The sequence below is a fragment of the Helianthus annuus genome, chromosome 1, assembly GCF_002127325.2.
Source record: "Helianthus annuus cultivar XRQ/B chromosome 1, HanXRQr2.0-SUNRISE, whole genome shotgun sequence".
NCBI classification, from domain to species: Eukaryota; Viridiplantae; Streptophyta; class Magnoliopsida; order Asterales; family Asteraceae; genus Helianthus; species Helianthus annuus.
The window spans coordinates 70,230,276-70,250,904 of NC_035433.2; the positions used below are offsets into that span (position 1 = coordinate 70,230,276).

At 39.3% G+C, this 20,629-nt stretch overlaps 3 protein-coding genes and 1 long non-coding RNA gene across 5 annotated transcripts; 3 read left to right on the forward strand and 1 right to left on the reverse strand.

The window, feature by feature from the left end:
• The first annotated feature begins 3,105 nt into the window (after positions 1-3,105).
• LOC110926238 (UDP-glycosyltransferase 76H1-like) lies at positions 3,106-5,449 on the forward strand. Its single transcript, XM_022169997.2, has 2 exons — positions 3,106-3,711; positions 4,173-5,449. Exons 1-2 carry the CDS (start codon positions 3,228-3,230, stop codon positions 5,036-5,038), a joined length of 1,350 nt encoding a protein of 449 aa, XP_022025689.1. The 5' UTR covers positions 3,106-3,227; the 3' UTR covers positions 5,039-5,449.
• Positions 5,450-6,680: 1,231 nt separating this feature from the next.
• LOC110926545 (UDP-glycosyltransferase 76H1-like) lies at positions 6,681-9,189 on the forward strand. The gene is made up of 3 exons (XM_022170329.2): positions 6,681-7,098; positions 7,326-7,520; positions 8,253-9,189. The coding sequence occupies exons 1-3, from the start codon at positions 7,032-7,034 to the stop codon at positions 9,116-9,118; spliced, it is 1,128 nt and encodes a 375-aa protein (XP_022026021.1). The 5' UTR covers positions 6,681-7,031; the 3' UTR covers positions 9,119-9,189.
• Positions 9,190-9,268: 79 nt separating this feature from the next.
• Positions 9,269-10,145, reverse strand: LOC110926546 (17.3 kDa class I heat shock protein-like). The gene has a single exon (XM_022170330.2). It carries the CDS (start codon positions 9,951-9,953, stop codon positions 9,486-9,488), a length of 468 nt encoding a protein of 155 aa, XP_022026022.1. The 5' UTR covers positions 9,954-10,145; the 3' UTR covers positions 9,269-9,485.
• Positions 10,146-12,801: 2,656 nt separating this feature from the next.
• Positions 12,802-15,980, forward strand: LOC110922277. Of its 2 annotated transcripts, XR_004866077.1 has the most exons (11): positions 12,802-13,045; positions 13,125-13,228; positions 13,387-13,474; positions 13,691-13,734; positions 13,865-13,919; positions 14,106-14,247; positions 14,390-14,445; positions 14,547-14,613; positions 14,696-14,765; positions 15,560-15,705; positions 15,835-15,980. It is a non-coding gene; the product is annotated as an uncharacterized LOC110922277 (long non-coding RNA). The 2 variants fall into 2 exon arrangements; XR_002583020.2 differs by having other exon boundaries at positions 13,691-13,919.
• The last annotated feature ends 4,649 nt before the right edge of the window (positions 15,981-20,629 follow it).

Genomic DNA, 20,629 nt, shown 5'->3' on the forward strand with positions numbered 1-20,629 from the left:
TCGGGAGAGTTACCTGTCGCTAGTTGGCGAATGGCGGACGTGCATTTTTGTATCGGCGTGAAACTTGGTTTGCCCCTCGCATCGTAACCTTCTTGAAACCATTCCTCGCTTGCTTCGATGTCTCCAACAATCTTTAAAAATAATTCTTTTGTATCGGCGTGAAACTTGGTTTGCCCCTTGTATAGCGGATTTTCCACAAAATAATCGTTCATCAAAACTTCATTGGCCGCATACGATCACGGTCGACCATCTTCTTCTTTGGGCGGGACGACTCGGCATCAAGCTCGTTATACACCGACACAAAATATTTTAGCGTTTCGTTGTCGGAAGACGACTCGGTATCGCTATCGCTAGACATCGGAAACGTCGAATCCGTAGGGAATTCCATTTGAGAAAGATATAAAAATTGTGTGAAATGGGTTTAAATTGGTTTAAAATATGTAGATTGGTGTGTGTGAAATGGTTTAAAATGGAGATATATAAATAGATAAAATGGTTAAGGTTTTTTTTTTTTTTTTTTAAATGTTACCGTTTTAAAACGGTCAAAAATTCAACAAACGGTCCAAATTTTCAAAACTTCAACGCGTTATCTGTTCAACGCGTTTTATTTATAACGCGTTATGAGGTGGTCGGCGGCGGTGTAGCGTGATTGTTCAACGCGTGATCGGGGTGGTATAACGGACCACCCCGTGTACTCTTACAATGATTCATCTACATTACAAAGGTGCGTCCACATGTTCAGGTTTGATGCATGAATTACATGTCAATTACGAAAATGAGCTTATTACTGTTATTACTAATTATTTTTAAATGTGATTAAGGGGTGAACATTGGAGCAATTATTAGTAGGGTTGTTGCCTTATGTCATAGAAATCAGAATTCTAGTCATCAAAAAGTCTTACAGAAATGCAGGTTAAATGATACATACATAATATGTATGCTCAAGTTGGCCCAATACCCCAAATCTCCCATGCATAGCATCATGCACTAGGTTTGCGATTTTTCATTATAATAATATTATTATTCTTATATGTAACAATTTATCTAAGAATATGTGTTATGAGGTAATTTTAGGCTTTTATTGACAAAAAGGTAAAAAAAAAAAACCCGCTGCTACACGGCACCTCTTTCCACGCCTGGTGTGGCAGTGTTCGTGCCCCTGAACCAGGCAAAGGTTGAAGGGTATTGGGGCATGGGTTGGGTTAGGTTGGGTTGGGTTGTTGATTGCCACATAGGAATATGAATGATGCGCTACATCGCCCAAGGGAACTACCGTGGTTCGTGTGGATTAAACCATGGCAAATACACACTTCCTTTTCTTTATTTCAATGTTTTGACGTTTGAACTTTTTTTTTTCAATGTTTTAATTCAAATATATTTTACATAAAATATAGAGTTAAATGATTAAATGATTGGTTGGTCTCTGAAGTTTGCCATTTTTGCAGACTTGGTCCCGATGCTTCAATAATTACATAAGTGATCCTAGTTTGCAATTTTAACACTCGGGTGATCCTTATCACTAACCTAGGTTAGATTTCTCAGTTAAGTGTACTTAAAATGACTAGATTATCCCTGAACAAATAAAAAAAAGAGTTAAATGCCTCCACCACTGTACCACCACCACCACCATTGTACCACCACCACCGCTATACCACCACCACCCCTACTAGCTGAACCACCAACACCACTATACCACCACCACCGTACTACCACCCACCACCAGTCCACCACACCGTCCCAAATGACTCAAAACCACACTACCGCTTCTTGTCCAACTCACCGAAAATACGTACATGAAGCTCGTAGCTACTGGATCTAGCGTAAATCAGAACAGAGACCACCCTCTGCCGTCAGATCTGAAGAGGACCACCACCATCGGGCTTCGAGCTAACCCTACTGCCCTTGAACATTACGAAAATTAGTTAGAATCAGGGCGGTGATGGTTTGATTAGCTTGGTCCGAGCCTCGTTATACCTGCTAGTCGCCACCACCCCATGGGTGCGTGGCTGTTGCGCCGCTATGGTCTGCTGGTTGGGCCGCCCACCGTTGCTGCCGCTGGGTTTGGTGGTCGGCTCTTCCTCCACCCTCAAGCCCCCCTCCCCTCCCCCCCCCCCCCTCTCTAAATGTGCAGAATTTGTGTGTTTTCTAGGTTGTATGTGTGGATGAAAATGAGAAGGAAAAGAGATAAGAGAAGGGTGGTGGTACAGTAAAGGAAAAAGATGAGAGGTGGGGCCTATTAGTTTTAGTATTTTTATTAATTCTTCAGGGGTAATATAGTAATTTTACACATACTTAACTGAGAAATTTAACTTAGGTTAGTGATAGGGATCACCTGAGTGCAAAAATCGCAACTACTGGGATCACTTATGTAATTATTAAAACTTCGGGACCAAGTCTGCAAAAATGACAAACCTTAGGGACCAATCAGACATTTAACTCTAAAATATATTAAAAAAAAATAAGGGATATTGGATTTTATCACCCCCTAAATATTGGCTATTGGCCGCTGCCACCCCCAACTATCACTTTGACGCCCGCCACCGCCAACTTAACACTTAGTGTGTTCTGTCACCATGTCGTTAACTGGTCACTGACTTTTGATCCTGTCACTATACTTTTGGGGGTGTCCTAAGATCCCTAAAACCTTCCTAAGATCCCTATGACATTCCCAAAAGTATAGTAATATGATTAAAAGTTAGTGATCAGTTAATGACATGGTGACAAAACACACTAAGTGTTAAGTTGGGGGTGACGGACGTCAAAGTGATAGTTGGGAGTAGCAGCAGCCAATAGCCAATAGTTGAGAGTGATAAAATCTAATAATCCAAAAAATAAAGGATGGTGGTTTGGGTCATGACCACATCATATAGGGCAGTGACTTTGAATGGTGGACGAGAGTCGATTGATATAACGCTTGCGTGAAAGATCAAATGATCATGAGTGTTATAACCACACCCTATAGCCTAAGTGACACCTCTAGTGCCGCCTCTTCCACGTTCAATAACACCTTAGACTACCCGTTGTGATCCAGCTAAATACCCGAATTTATCCTTTAATATTACGCCACATAAAAGCTTCATACACGCCTATCAATATCATCATTGACTGTAGACTTGAAGTTTCCTGGGGACAACCAATTTTGTCATTTGTCAATTTACAAAGCAGTGGGGATTCTTTGTTTTGTTACTTTTTCAAATAAGAAAAATATCCAAACACAGAGGAGCTTAATGGCGGAGAACGGAGGCCGGAGACGACGGCTGGTGATGGTACCAAGTCCACTACAAGGTCACATGACCCCAATGCTTCAACTCGCTACATACCTCCACTCCCAAAACTTCTCAATAACCATCGCTCACTCCGACTTCAACCCACCGGATTCTTCCAACCACCCTCATCTAACCTTCCTCCCTCTACCTAGCAACACCTCCGGCACCGACATCTCCGCCGGCTTCACTAACTTCTTCAAAACCCTCAACAATAACTGCAAAACCCACCTCCACAATCACCTTATCCAGATCATAAACGCACAAAACAACAGTTCTGATAAAGAATCAGTTGTTGTTATACATGAAAATTTAACCTTTTTCGCCGGAACAGTCGCCTGCGATCTGGGTTTGCCGGCGATCCTGTTACGTGGCAGTAGTGCAGCTTTCTTTCCTGCTTTTAATATTATTCCTAAACTGCATCAAGATGGTAACTTTCCTCCACCAGGTGCGTCTTTATTCAAAACCCATATCAGAAAAACTAATTTTGAGATCTGTTAGTTGTAAGTAAGAATCGTTAAGCGCTAGTCGGTTGGTGGGGTATTGATCGGCGATTAATCGGGATTAATCAGGATTAACTAGAATACTGGATTGAGATTTTAAATGTAATTTTCATTATATATATACACACACATTAATGTGTAAATTTTTTTTTTATATAATAGATTTTAACCCTCCAAGACCCTTCTTTATAAGCGATTAATCATCGGAATTTATCTGGTCGGAATTTACAAATTTTGGCCGGAATCGCCGATTTCCAGTTGACTAGGACCGATTTGGGCCGACTAACGAATAATTCACTGATTATCTAAATAATCAGTGGCTGGCCGCTTAGCGAATAGTTACCGATTAATCCCGATTTTCCAACTAAGCTGATTACTAACAATTTGGTATGAATGTGTTTTCAAGATTCTTTATTGCAGGAAATAGTTCCAGGACTTTATCCATTTAGATATAAAGATTTGCCCTTTCTTGGTCGCCCAATAGATCAAACACTTGAAATGGTCAACATGCTCACCCCCAAGACAACCCTTTCTGCCTTTATTTGGAACACAATTGAGTTTCTTGAAGAATCTGCATTGACCCAGATCAGAAATGAGTACAAAGTTCCAGTTTTTACAATCGGCCCACTGCACAAAATAGTTACAACTTGCTCCACTAGCTTTCTTGAAGAGGATACAAGTTGTATATCATGGCTGGATAAACAAGCACCTAAGTCGGTGGTTTATGTGAGCTTAGGGAGCTTAGCAAACTTGGATGAAAAGGTAGCAATTGAAGTGGCATGGGGTCTGGTCAATAGTAACCAGCCGTTCCTATGGGTGGTTCGACCGGGTTCGGTTCGTGGGTTTGAGTGGATCGAGTTTTTGCCGGAAGGTTTGGCGGATGAAATGAAGGGGAGAGGTTTGATTGTGAAGTGGGCGCCCCAGAAGTCGGTTTTGGCGCATAATACGGTTGGAGGGTTTTGGAGTCATTGTGGTTGGAATTCGACTTTGGAAAGTGTTTCTGAAGGGGTTCCGATGTTGTGCCAGCCGTTTGACGTGGATCAGTTGTTGAATGCTAGGTACTTGACTGATGTGTGGAAAATGGGTTTTGAGGTTGTTGTGGAGAGAGGAGAGATCGAGGGTGCGATCAAGAGACTTTTGGTGGGTGAAGAAGGGGAAGAAATGAGGCAGAGAGCTATGCAGATGCAAGAAAAGGTTAAAGTTGCAGTCAGCGATGGTGGTTCTTCGCATAACTCGTTGAAGGATTTGGTAGCTTTCATTTTGTCATTGTAAAGACCGGAAAATGTATCTCAAAAGGACCGGAATATATATCTCTCGGTTATTTATACCACATTCTCAATTCTATGGAAAAATTGAAGCGAACGGGTCTTTTCTTAAAAAAAGGTGTTCCAAGAAGGTTGTTGAAGAAATTAAGGTCCAGGTGGTCTCTTGGATAACAAATGGAGGAACAACTCTTGACTTATGCTGGGAAAGTTGGGTGAATAAGCCTCTAGGTTGATCTATGTTTGTATCTAGAAAATTGGTGTCGTTTTTAGGTGTATTTTGATATAGTTGATCTGCTTGTATGATGTGATCACGGTTGGTAGGGCTTTGTATGTTCATTTGCAAGCGCCCCACTGGTTTGTTTTCCTTGAATGAAATTTCGTTGTTGTTAAAAAAAAACTAGAGTAAATTACAAGTTTTGTCCTTTATGTTTACATCAAATTGCAGGCGCTGTCCTTTCGGCCAAAAGTTTACAGGCGGTGTCCTTAACCTTTCAAAATCTTGCACGTTATGTCCTTTAGGCCAAACCTGGTTAGAAAGTTTACAGGCGGTGTCCTTAACCTTTCAAAATCTTGCACGTTATGTCCTTCGTCTGAATCTAGTCGGTTCACCTAAGAAGAAACTCGAAGCTGACTGCCCATTACCTTCATCAAACAAACCGTCTGAAAACCAAACGAAAAACCGAAACAAATCTCTTGAATCCGTTCGCGGGTCCGCCGTTACACCAACAAGTAGTCCTGAGGTCATTACCGCAACTGAAGCCGGAACCGGAACTTCATCAGTCTCAAGTTCTGACCCGGGGACTTCACCGTTTTTTATCCCGGTAACGAATAGTTCGTTAAACAAAGATAAATCATTAGCCGAAGAAGAGAGTCGGGATCTTGATTTGTTTACATAAGGCACCGATATTTGGGAAACCACCAAGGTGGCTTACTTACGCTGAGCTGGAGCTTGCAACTGGAGGATTCTCACAAGCTAATTTCTTGGCCGAATGAGGATTTGGTTTAGTACATCGAGGGTTACTTCTGGATGGTCAAAATGGAGGATTCTCACAAGCTAATTTCTTGGCCGAAAATCATACAACAAAGTAAAGTTACAGAGGAAGAAAGAGGGGTAGGGGTGAGGGTTGTAAATGGGGAATAGAAAGGGGTAGGGGTCAGGCATTTTGTTCATGGATTATAGTTGCAAAAAGTACACCTGTTTTGCTAAGCATTTGAGGGACTAATACCAATAGGATATCTGTTACGACCGCTTGAGATATGCCAGGGAGTATCTGAACTAAAGGTGAGCTCGAGACCCTTGGCGAGAAAAGCCAAGCTTTGGCAGGGCCATGACAGTCCATTGTGAGAGTCGATGTGTCTTAAATGACCATTACGGTCGTTTTAATTTGAAAAATGATCATTTTGGTTAGGATCAAAAGGGGTTCGGGTTTAGACCAAAATAGGTTCATGTCAAAGCGGATTATGACCAAAACAGGTACACGTTAGAATGGGTCAATATAAAAAAAATTCAACTCAATCATCCAAATTATTTGATTATGAAATAAATTCATAATTGTTTAATTTACAACGCTTAACAAATACTGAATTTATTATATTTAGCTTTTGAAGGGGTAACTTCTTGGAGCCAACCAACGTTGTCAAATTCCATTTAGCTTTTGAACAAATATATAAAAAAAATATGTAGTTTCTTGGAACCAACCATCATTGTCAAATTACAAGTAGTGAGGTTTATTTAATAACAAAGATACCTAACTAGTGATACTGATACACAGACAAAGATGGCGGATCACGGCGGACGACGACCGCGGCTGGTGATGGTAGCAAGTCCACTGCAAGGTCACATGACCCCAATGCTTCAACTTGCTACTTACCTTCACTCCTAAAACTTCTCAATAACCATCGCTCACTCCGACTTCAATCCGCCCGATTCTTCTAACCATCCGGATTTAACCTTCCTCCCTCTGCCCGCCAACGTATCCAACATCGACACCTCGGATGGCATGACAAAGTTCTTCCAAGCACTTAACCATAACTGCAAATCTCATCTCCACAACCACCTACTTCAGATTAGACCATTGGTAATGGGCATTATAGGGGCATGAAAGGCTTTGATAATGCCCTCATATCATTCTCATGGGGCATTATATGGGCATGAAAAGGTTGGGGCATTTCTAGAATAATGCCCAATGAGGAGAGAAAAAAAGGAAAGTAATGAATGAAATGACATTAAGGGGGCATTAACCATTACAACTTTTTGAAAAGGCTTTATCGGGCATTAACCATTACGAGTGGTCTTATAAATGAACAAAAAGAGAGTTTAAATAAGGAATCAATCGTTATCTTTCACGATAACCTCACGTTTTTCGCGGGCTCAGTTGCCGACGAGCTGGGTCTGCCTTCGATCGTGTTGCGTGGCAGTAGTGCGGTTTTCTTCCCGGCTGTCAACATCATACCTCAACTCCATCAAGAAGGTCGATTTCCTCCACAAGGTATTGCATCATTTGATTATTTTTATTATTTGATTTATCATTTTTGTTTGTTAGTAATTATTGTTAGATATAACAATTTGGGTAGCATCTTATGAAATAGTATAGTGTATGATTGTTTTTTGTCTTTTCGTGTTTTAAGGTGGTTTACATTTTCAGTCTCTCAAGTTTGTATAGTAAACTTCTGGCCCTTAAAGTTTTGCGGTTATTTTCTTTAAGTTAAAGATACTCAGCATAAATTCGAGTTACTCTACGTTTTACACCAGCTCGCGATATAAGTTCGCTTTGTCTTTGCCTACGTTTTACATTGGCGGTATATATTCATGTTTTTGTTTTACGATTTTTTTCCGGTTTTAGTCGTCGTTTGCTAACTACTTAGCACGGTTTACGAACCCTGCCCCCGCAACACGGGGGTTAAACACTAGTTATTGAATAAATTTGGTTTTAAGTTACTCGGATATTATTTACCAATACAGTTTTTTAGTTCTTTTAAATAAATTTGGTTTTCAGTTACTCGGATATTATTTACCAATACAGTTTTTTAGTTCTTTTAAATAAATTTGGTTTTCAGTTACTCGGATATTATTTACCAATACAGTTTTTTAGTTCTTTTAAATAAATTTGGTTTTCAGTTACTCGGATATTATTTACCAATACAGTTTTTTAGTTCTTTTAAATTCTTACGAAATCGTATCACTTATATTTCTAACAATTAGTTATGAATCTGTTTCCAAGACTCTTTATTGCAGGAAGTGGTTCCAGAACTCAATCCATTCAGATACAAAGATCTACCGTTTACGAGGCGCCCAATACATAAAACTTTTGAACTGCTCACCATGCTCATCGCCAAGACACCCCCTTCTGCCTTCATTTGGAACACGATCGAATATCTCGAACAACCCATACTCACCCAGATCCGCCAACAATACCAAGCTCCGGTTTTCACAATCGGCCCACTGCACAAAATAGTCACAACTCGCTCCACTAGCTTTCTTGAAGAGGATACAAGTTGTATCTCTTGGTTGGATAAACGAGCACCCAAATCAGTGATTTATGTAAGCTTAGGAAGCTTAGCAAAGTTAGATGAAAAGGTAGCAATTGAAATGGCATGTGGTCTGGTCAACAGCGACCAGCCGTTCGTATGGGTGGTTCGACCAGGTTCGGTTCGTGGGTTTGAATGGATTGAGTTTTTGCCAGAAGGTTTGGCGGATGAAATGAAGGGGAGAGGTTTGATTGTGAAGTGGGCACCTCAGAAGTCGGTTTTGGCACATAATGCGGTTGGAGGGTTTTGGAGTCATTGTGGTTGGAACTCGACTATGGAAGGCGTTTCTGAAGGGGTTCCGATGTTGTGCCAACCGTTTGATGTGGATCAGTTGTTGAATGCTAGGTACTTAACTGATGTGTGGAAAATGGGTTTTGAAGTCGTCGTGGAGAGAAGAGAGATTGAGGGTGTAATCAAGAGAGTTTTGGTGGATAAAGAAGGGGAAGAAATGAGGCAGAGAGCTATCGAGATTCAAGAAAAGGTTAAAGTTGCAGCTAGCGTTGGTGGTTCGTCGTATAACTCGTTGAAGGACTTGGTAGCTTTCATTTTGTCATTTTAAATTTCAATGACTACATTATAATTCAGATGATAAGGGGCTTTTTATCAATCTTTAAAGCTGTTAAAACTATACTAGTCATTTCATCAAACACCTTGTAGACAGACCAAACCCAAAAGAATATTGTTAAGTTCCAAAACACAAACAAGAAAATTGGAAGCTCAATACTCACAAGCATTATATTATATTTTCATTATCAAAGCAAGTACCAAAACACAAACAAGAAAATCTAGAAGCAAGCAAAAACACACACATTTTTGTTATGCATTTGGTCGAACACCTTGTGGGCTGACCAAACACAAAGGATATTACACAGGCACTTCAAACAACACATATACACAACATATACAACCTAAATTCATACAATTCTCTAACCAGAGATTTCAATAGACTTGACATCTGGCTTCTTCACTTCTTCTTTGGGCACCGTAATTGTAAGCACCCCGTTTTCCATGGCCGCCTTCACATGATCCATCTTAGCATTCTCAGGCAACCTGAACCTCCTTGTGAATTTGCCGCTGCTTCGTTCAACCCGATGCCATTTATCATTCTTATCTTCTTTCTCCACATTCCTCTCACCGGTGATTTGTAAGATGTTTCCGTCTTCTACCTCCACCTTCACTTCTTCTTTCTTGATCCCAGGAAGATCGGCCTTGAACACATGAGCTTCCGGCGTTTCCTTCCAATCCACACGGGCGTTTACCAACGTTGAAGTTTCTCTTGAAACATCAGAAGAAGATGAAATGGGGAAGTCTCTGAATGGGTCCCAAAGGTCGAGTGAAAAGGGGTCGAAGATGCTGCTTCGTCGGCCACTGAATAAGCTTGGGACGATCGACATATTGTAGTTTTGATTTTGAATTACTGGAATGTCTCTTAAGAGGAATTCGATTACCTTGATTTCTTTTCTGAGTTCAATTTGTGAAAAGGGGGGAGTATTCGGATTTATATACTTGACTGGGGCATCTTCGAGAACTTTCGGGATGGAAATGTGAAGGCGGTTCTTGTGTTTCAAATCGACAGATGCTTCTCGATCCCTCAATGGAGTGTTCTAAAACTTGGATTTTTTTTAAAACTAACTAGATTATAACCCCGTGTATTACACGGGTTAAGTAAATAAATTTATATATACTAAATAATAAAACATTATATCTTTAAAAACTTTCTTTATTGCACGGGTTAAATAAATATAATTTTATATATCAAATAATAAAAAGTTACATATATAAAAAAACCATATTGTACGGGTTGATTTAATGTAATTTTATATCTTTAAAACCATATGTATTACACGGGTTGAATAAATGTAATATTGTTACCAAATAATAAAATAATACATCTTTAAAAAACCTCATTTATTACACGAGTTAAATAAATGTAATTTTATATACCAAATAATAAAAAAGTTAGTAAATGTAATTTTGTATAGTGAAAATAAAAGTATTTAATATATTAATACAAAGTTTGGTTCTCGTGATAAATAATTTGTTTTATTTAAAATGTTTTAAATTAACAATTTACAATTTCGGTTATTAGAAAAATAGAAGAATGGTATTCGAAATTTAAAGTAGGATAAAATTTAATATTAGCTCATCATTCATTTATTTATTTAATTAATATAAGATAAGTTTGGAAGTGAGGTGAGAAAATCATAAAATAAATACCTACAATGAACGACATGTGTCCAACATTAATGTTTTATTATATAGTATAGAATAGATAAAAATTTAGATTGATATAAATAGATTATTTTGTTGTAGCAAAATTTGTTAAAGAAGTCTCAATAAATTTAACCCATTATTTAAAACTCCGTAAATGTATAAATGATAAATAATATTAGTTAGAGTAAATTACGATTTTGGCCACTGTGGTTATATCACTTTTACCATTTTAGCCCAAAAAATATTTTTTTAACATTTGAGCCCCCATTAAATGTTAAAGGGGCCAAAAGAGTTAGAAAAAAGACGTTAGAGGCCAAAAAGATTAGAAAAAAAACATTGGGGGTTCAGATGTTAAAAATTTTTTTGGGCTAAAAGAGTAAAAGTGATATAACCACAGTGGCCAAAATCGTAATTTACTCTATTAGTTAAATAAATAATATTATAAATGAGAAGGAGATTAAACTAAATAATAATTATCCATAAGAAATTAAACTAAATAATATTTAGTAGGAGGATTATATATAATTAATTAGAAAAGATTAAACTAAAATAATACTTATCTATAAAACATGGCCTAATATGATGACAAGTGTCCCAAAAATGGTTTCTTTTATTATATAGTATAGATTGTGCAACGCTAAAATAATTGAGGTTGAAATACACTTTTTCTCTTTTCTTAATAGGCAACGCTAAAACAATAGCGGTTTAAATACACTTTTTTTTCTTTTTTCTAATAGGAATTTGTAGGAATAATTTCAAACAGACTCCGATCGTAGGAATGACATGATATTCACGAATATCCCTTCTTATTTTCACACCTTTTAAAGCATCCCGCTTTGGTTAAAGCGGAGCGTTTAGGCTTGCTTTTCAGACAAAAGATGATGTGACAGTGGTACGAGGTCTTGTTCTGTATCCCAAAGCGTCCCGCTTTGGCCAAAGCGAGGCGTTTAGGGTTCTTTCTGCAGACAAAGGGTGATGAGACATTGATACGATGTTATATTCTGTACGAGGTTGCAGAAAGTGTCACACGTTAACCCTAAACGTTGCGCTTCGGCCAAAGCGCGGTGCTTCGACCCCCATTTCAGTTGCATTTAAGAGGCATAAAATGCATTTTGTTTCGTAATAATATTTAAGTATTTGAAAAATCTGTTTTAAATTGTTAAGTTGCAAATAGTTCGTTACCAAGATCTGATTATGGGTTATTAAATGGGAAAATAAATCGAAATGATAAATTGGAAAGCCTGTTTCTAAGGGGCCCAACGAATTCCTAATTGGAATTAGGGGGTCCTTTTTTATTGATTCTTTTATCACATTGGGATATTTTACATCGTTGAATGGGCCTATTCGAGAACAATTGGATGATGACAAAATTATCAAAGATTGAGATTCCTTATTTCGATTCAACAATGTATGAATAGTTCCTTGGTTTGGATTAAGGGATTCTTGAATCGTTGCCTTGGAATAGGAATCACAGGCCGTGGTCGGCGGGCGATGGTTTTCTGGTAGCGTTGGTCGAATAGGGGGTTTCCAATTTGCAGGTTAAAACAAAAGGTGAAAAACTTTATTGACCAAAACCTAAAACCTCAAAAATATACTGTTGTTCAGTATGTTAGAAATTAATACTATAGAGCATGGTTGTAAAACAAGGTTTCCAAGGCCGAGTACTCTCCGAGTAGTCGCTACAAGGTAGGCTGCCGAGACGACTTTCTTCGATTCCGCCTAATTACTCGAAGTCGGTCAAACGCGGTCAACCTCGGCCAGAATTGGATCTAGTATGTCAACGCGGGCCTAGTTTGACTTAAATAATAATAAAACATAATTTCTATGCCCATCATATTAAAGAATGAATATCATTTTCACGTATTTTGTTATAAATGTTAGTAAATTTATGCTATTTGACGTATATTTAACCTCCAAAAAGTAATTTCTTTATAATTCTATATTCTTATGTTCTCGTTAACTTGTAACTGCTTTTTGTTGAATATTAACCCTAGGATCAAGTTGAGATGAAATCCTGGTCGTATTAATTCAAGAAAACTTAGAAGGGGAGGTTATGAGCGGTTTTTTCTTTCCATCGATTTCTCCCCACGACGTCTCCCAAACCTCTTCTATCACAACCATTATGTTCTTCTCTACTCTGGATGTGTAATGGAAACGGGCCTAGCAATGGCCGGAGCCGGAGAAGAGATTCTGTTGTACGTTAACAAGACTGGCGAGTACGAACGGTTTTACAAAACGGTGGAAGTCATTTTCCTCTCCAATGGCTAACCAGGTTGAGTTTTAATTTCTGTTACTAATTTAGATCAACGTTTATTGCGATTTATTCCCTAACCGTAAGGTCACATTGACAGGTCGTTGCTTCCTCATATATCCGATCGAAGAAGAAAGATGTCTCCATCGAGTCTGGGAAATTGTTCTTGGCTGGGACTACATTTGTCTCCTCAAAAAATCCTATGTAATTTCTCTCTAAATAAAGTGTTCCATAACAACTTATTTTGACCTTAGCATGTAGGTGAAACGAGATCTTATACATAAATGATTGTTAATATAAAAGCTGAGTTAGTTAATTATGTTCTATGATTTCTGAATTCGTTTTCTGATTAATGATGCTAGACGAAACAGATCAACTTTACGTACAACTCATGAAACTCAAGACAAATTCGTTTCAATGATTTCTAATCCCCGTCAGTATACATCACAGGTATTTAAATAAATCTTTCAGTCCATAATGTTGTGGTCAATTTTTTTCTAGCGGAGTTTTTCGATAAGTGGTTCGTAATGTCCACAATGTAACTTGAAACATTGCAGCCTTGGGACTTAAATGCCTTGTGCTTTTTAAAACCAAAACCTTTGTGTCTGCTAAAAGTGCCATAATAACAAGAACTATATTTTCTTTCTGTTTGGGTTGTATGTGCAGGATAGAACTACATATCTGTTTCTTTGTTTCTCCAGCTTTACCAGGTAATATATATGTTTATATCATGATACTCATGTATCTTGATTTATTGTACATGCAAGTAAATGGACCAATCACAAGATTATTATTAGTTTTCTTTTCCTTTCCCGGTATGGTGGTTGTTTCTCTACACAGGGTTGGCTTTGAGAGAGAATATTGTGAGAGTTAATGGAAGGGACCTACGCCCATGGTAATTTTATGTCATTTTGCTTTGACCTTTTCTTTTAGTGATGTTATACTGCATTTTCTAAGTCAGGAATTCATTTTCCTGTATGGTTTGCAATGTATAAGATTATATGATTGTTGTGACTTCAAGAAGATGGCACAGTGGTGAACGCTTGATTGTTTAATCTTCTTTATGCATTCATTCTTGCAGAAAAGGCATATAATTGTTTCCAAAGTTGGCAATCATGCAAGGAATTGCAATGTTTTTACAAAACCAATACCAACGCCAGAGGCTCGATACCTGTATAGTGCTGGGAAAGGTGTCTCTAGCTATATACACACTGACATGAATGGTAGAACATATATATATATATTTTTTTGTAAATTATATTTTTTCTTTTATACTCTTCAAATCTCGGGTTTGACACAATATAACTCTTAAAAGGAATAGCACTGACCCTTAATCATTAAGTTGACTCTTTATTTCTACTGCAGGCTAGATGAATGATTGTTGTGTGGGGAGAAACTGCTCGAGTGGAACGTCAAATATGGTTGGTATACCCCATACTCTGGTTTTCTACATTCGACATATTCAAGCTAAAGTTGTTTTGTGCATTGAAAAAGTTCCTGTATTAACTCATAAATCGACCAGTGAAGATGATCAAATATACCCTGAACATGTTCCCAAGCTGATATAATTCATACGTCAGTTGATTCAGGTAAAAAGGGTTAGCGTCATGTTTAAACATAGACATGGTTTGGGGCAGATAAAAAATGATATTGTTTTGATGTCATTAACAGGGACATTTGCAATACCACCTAGCACTGGGAGCCATAGAAGTACATCCAAACGAAATATGATGGCGTTTAGGTATGATGTTCTTCAAACGGCAACCGAGTATCTTTCATAATCATAGATTTCTTGGAGAAGGTAGTCCTGGTTCTGTTTTCAAGGGGTGGGTCGGTGAGCAATCACTTGCAGCCGCCACGTTTGGTATTGGCAAAACTGTTGCTGTAGTTAAAAAAAAATAAAAAGAATGACAACCAACATCTTCAAAGTCACGAGTGATTCTCTTTTCATTCATAGGAATTCCACATTATAATTTGAAATATTAAACAAATAATAGCTAAGAGTTATCTTAATTTATGTGGTAATTAAGTTCGAACATAATTACTTATCTTATTATTATTATTGTTATTGTCATTATTATTATTATTATTATTATTATTATTATTATTATTATTATTATTATTATTATAATAATAATAAGGGGTGGTCGTGGGTCTAAGGTTGGCCCATATGCACATTAGAAATTTTTTTTGCTAGGGTCCACTAATATTTTATAAAATATTAGATGTGGACCGTTGCTTCTCATAGATACATGCCTCGTATCTTCTTCTGATTGTTGATTCCAAGCCCTGATCCACCCCCTGGTCGCTTCTTAACTGGTCGACAAAATGAAAAGGGATCTTTCTCTTTTTTAAATCTACTTCACAGTCGATAGCGGAACTCAAACCCATGACCCCAAAGGGAGGGGGTGTCATTTACAAACAAAAATACTCTCTACTTGAATTGAAAAAAGATCTAATCAACAAAATCCTACACTGTCCAATTGTAATAGAGATTGTTTTTTTTTAATTCTAATGTTTTTGTAATAAATGCAGGCAGTGTCTACTGAATAGGAGATAAATTCTTATATATCTACACAAGAGGTGAATATTGATGATGCCAAAATTCCCACCACAACGGATGTTGAACGCGTCGCGGATGACTCTCATGAGAGACTAAGGCCTAGGAGAATCGATCAAAGGTGAAGCAGTTCCATTTTTTACATGTTTATTTGCTTTTCATGTCATATGTTCAAAAAGACTTTAGGCTTTTCTAAGGGTGTTTGTTGGGTACTGTGGATTCTGCTGAACTTTTGAATGACATTTTATAGGGTGATTGTGGTGAAAAGATGGACCAGTTTTGTCACACCCCAACCGATGGCGGAATCATCGGGGCGCGGCACTGAGCGAAACAGATTGTTCAGAAGTTTCCACAACAACTATCATACAATTCAGTTGTATAACACGTCCCATACCGTGTCCCAAATAATAACAAGTTATCATAGAAATCAACTAAACAATATGGGAACTGTTCCGACAACTCAGATTCTTAATTATTACAGACCGAATTAAATGTTGTTTTAAGACTTCTAGACGGCTAACTGTAGATCTTACTGACTACAGGTGCCAGTACAAGATCTACAGAGAATTATGGCCCTGGAGCAGGTATGTGGACACTGTCCTAAGGTCACAGGCTCCTAGAAGCTTATTATTGCCTCGCTTCCCTAGCACGCTAGTAGCTTAAACACCTGTCACATACGTTAAAATAAAAGTCAATACATATAATGTAAAGGTGAGTACACAAGTTTGATATAGCATATAAAGTTCGAAAACTTTACGCATAACCAAGCACGTACACAAGGGCAAACGATGCATGTAAATTATCAACATGGGACCATCGATACCAATGACTTCGAGTTGACTGTCCGAGACAGTTCGCAATACATGATTACCACCGTAATCCATGCAAGTAATTGTCCTTAGCAACCCCCGTGTGAACGGGTGCTGAGTCCAAACTATAGTACTACGTTGCTAAAGCAGGCAGATAGCACTCCACGTGTAAACATAATAAACAGCAATCATTTAGTCAAGTAATACATGCAAGTAGGTTAGCGTTCAAATAGTTTGTGTCGTTTGTGGATTTGATAGATTACGTATGTAACACCCAAAAGTGCTGAAAGCAAAAAGGGATCGAGTATACTCACAGTGGTTGGTTGTGGATTGAAAGGAGAACTGAGAATAGGTTAGCCTGAATAGTTCGATAACAATACAATGAGTAATGCGGAAAAGTAAACAGTGGAAACTGGATCGGATAGACCATTCGATCGGACGGCTGTTCGATCGAGTGGGCTGTTCGATTGGGTTAAGGTCCGTTCGAACGTCCCGTTCGATCGGCCGGCTGGCTCGATCGGCTGGTTCTTTCAAGTGGATTGTTTCTTCCTTTGATGTGAAGGATGTGTTTGTGTATGATGGTTTGTATTCTTGAAGTTTTTGCAGCATTACCTTTCAAGTTGGCCGATCGAACGGTCTGTTCGATCGGTTGGTCCAACCGATCGGTTAGCAGCTGAGGCTTGGCAAAGTGTCACTCGATCGGGTGGCATGCTCGATCGGGTGACATTCCAATGTTTCGAAAAGGTTAAGTGTTGAAGTATAGTATCTCATGATTCGAGCAGTAATGTTCAATCGAGTGGCGTAGTCGATCGAACAGTACCTCGTCAATACTACACTTTTGTGAGTTGGTGGGTCTTAAGTGCTAGTCGATCGGTTAGCCCGGTCGATCGGCTGGTGTTGCTCGATCGGTTGGGCTGTCCGATCGGACAGCCTAACCGTTCGGCCAGCATTCTGACCTGGTTAGCCTATCTCTTAACACTTGGTTATTCCCGTTACTTGGTGTGATTTGGAGATAGTTTGACTACGAGTTGAACCACAAAACTGAAGTCCCCACTTAGCCCACTGACTCGAGCAGGAATCACCCAAACTCGGTCAGAGACGGTTTGGAACCTAAGTTTAACGTTTAACCCGAAATCGGTATATCTCTCGGTAGAACCCGAATCTTGAACCATGTGTTTGTTTAGATTGATTTATAAATCGGTTCAAGTCTCGTTTTCACCGTTTTGAGTGTAAAAGAGTTGAAAGATAGATGAAAACCCTTCTTCCAATCCTTTTCCACCGTGAAATGTTAAGATCTTTGGTAGATTTTAGGTTATTTATGTGGAAATCGGTTAGATCTAAGCTATTCATGGTGGAATGATGTCAAAACTTAGTGTTCTTGAAGAACACCATGATGACATCATCCAAGAACACCTAGATCTTGGTGATTTCGCGGTTGAAATCCAAGTTTTGAAAGATAGAAAGATGGAGAATCGATTAATGAACAAAAACGTACAAGGATTAGAGCGAAATACTTACCGGTTTGAGAGAAATCTGAGAAATGGCGAGAATAGAAGGCTGGTCGGTCAGAGCTTTTCCAAAAGTGGAAAGCTTGACAAGGACAGCCCTATTTATAGGCTTCCAAAAGTGGAAAGGGTTAGCTGATCGAACAGCATCCCTGATCGAGCGGCTGCCCGATCGAACAGCCTGTTCGATCGGCTAGCCTGTTCGATCAGGTTGCCCTGTCCGATCGGCTTGCCTGGTTTTGAGTGTTTCGCGACGATTTTTGATATTTCGATTTCGATAGATTGAGGAGTAGAGTAGGATAGAGTTTCTATTCAAATTACTTTCAGTCCCAACTACTATATCTAACATACAAGCATCCTTACAACCTATTTTCAAAGTCGGTTTCGATTGAGTTTGATTATCCTTCGATTCTTGATTGATTTTGATTGATTCACCACACACTTTAACATAAAGTAAGCATGCACAAGTAACACGTAAGGCACACACACACGTATAAAAGCATTAAAATTATCCACACTTGAGTTCGATGATTGATTTGATTAGCTTGATTATTGATTGACTAGCTTTATTGCATTGTTACTTCCTATCATTCACAGTCGGTCGTTGATTCACAGTTCGATTATCGGCCGATTAGTTTGATTATACAACACTTACTCCAAATAATATGAAAGTCAAAATGAAACTAAAATGAAATTAATCTTTATTGATCTTTAATTCCAATAACAGTCAACTCTTGACTTTGACTTTGACTTCTGGGAAAACACGGGGTGTTACAGTCTCCCCTCCTTTAGGGAATTTCGTCCCGAAATTAGGCCGAGAACCGTACATCGCCGTGTGATTTTACCAATTTGATGCTTCAGATCTATCTGAATAACTGCGGGTACTTGGCCTTCATGTCACTTTCGAGTTCCCAAGTGAACTCCGCGCCTCGTTTGCCTTCCCATCGCACTTTTACAATAGGAATGCGAGAGCGTCTGAGTTGCTTGGTCTGTCGGTCCATGATTTCGACAGGCTTTTCCACGAAGTGTAGCGTCTCATTGACCTGAAGATCGTCGAGTGGTATTATTGCGTCGTGGTCGGCTACGCATTTTCGAAGGTTTGAAATATGGAAAGTCGGGTGGACATTGCTGAGTTCCTCCGGTAATTCGAGTTTGTAGGCAACTTTACCGATCCTTTCCAGAATCTTAAAAGGTCCAACAAATCGAGGCGCAAGTTTCCCTCTTTTGCCGAATCGGACTACTCCCTTCCAAGGTGATACCTTTAGGAGTACGTAGTCGCCAACTGCAAATTCGCGGGGCTTGCGTCGTTTATCGGCGTACATCTTTTGTCTGTCCCGGGCCTTCACCAAGTTTTCCCTTATCTGGTGGATCTTGTCAGTCGTTTCTTGCAGAATCTCGGGCCCAGTCAATTGTGAATGACCGACCTCGTGCCATACAATAGGCGAGCGACATCTCCTACCATACAAGGCTTCGAAAGGTGCCATTTCGATGCTGGAGTGATAGCTATTATTGTACGAAAATTCGACCAACGGTAGGTGTTTGCTCCAACTACCACCAAAATCGATAACACACGCACGGAGCATGTCTTCAATAGTACGAATCGTTCTTTCAGTCTGCCCGTCGGTTTGCGGGTGGAATGCGGTACTCAAATTCAGCGTCGTACCAAGAGCTGTTTGAAAAGTTTCCCACAATCTCGATGTAAACCGAGCATCGCGATCAGAAATGATGTCTCGAGGCGTACCATGATTCTTAATGATCTCGTCGGTGTAGATTTGGGCTAACTTGGCCACCTTATAGTCTTCTCGTATTGGCAGAAAGTGGGCTGATTTGGTCAGACGGTCGACTATAACCCAAATACTGTCGTGACCTGATGGCGTGGTCGGAAGCTTAGTTATGAAATCCATAGCTATGCTTTCCCACTTCCATACGGGTATCGGCGGTTGTTCGAGTAAGCCTGAAGGTCTTTGGTGTTCAGCCTTGACTCTTGCACAAGTTAAACAGCTACCAACATATAGAGCAATATCCCTTTTCATCCCAGGCCACCAGTACTTGTAGCGAAGGTCCTGGTACATTTTGTCCGCACCGGGATGAATGGAATATCGGGATTTGTGGGCTTCGTTCATGATAATCTTTCGCAAATCTGTCCTCCTCGGAACCCAGATTCGGTCCAGATAATAGAATATCCCGTTGGCTTTGCTCACGAGCTGAGTTCCATCGTGATAGATTCGTTCTTTCTTCAACGTACGCTCGTTAAAGCAAGCGTGTTGTGCTTCGCGGATGAGAGCTTCGAGGTTATACTGAGCCTGGATGTTTTGAACACTTATCACGTAATTCTTTCTGCTGAGGGCGTCTGCAACTACATTCGCCTTGCCTGGGTGATAACGGATCTCACAGTCGTAATCGTTGAGAAGTTCTACCCATCGGCGTTGACGCATATTGAGTTCTCTCTGGTTAAAGATATGTTGTAGGCTCTTGTGATCGGTGAAGATCGTACACCTTGTACCATACAGGTAGTGTCGCCAAATCTTTAAGGCAAAGACAACTGCGCCTAGCTCAAGGTCATGGGTTGTATAGTTCTTCTCGTGGATTTTGAGCTGTCGAGATGCGTAGGCTATAACCTTGTCTCGTTGCATGAGAACACAGCCAAGTCCAAGGTTTGAAGCATCACAATAGACAACGAAGTCATCGCTTCCGTCCGGCAGTGTAAGAACTGGTGCATGGCACAGCATGT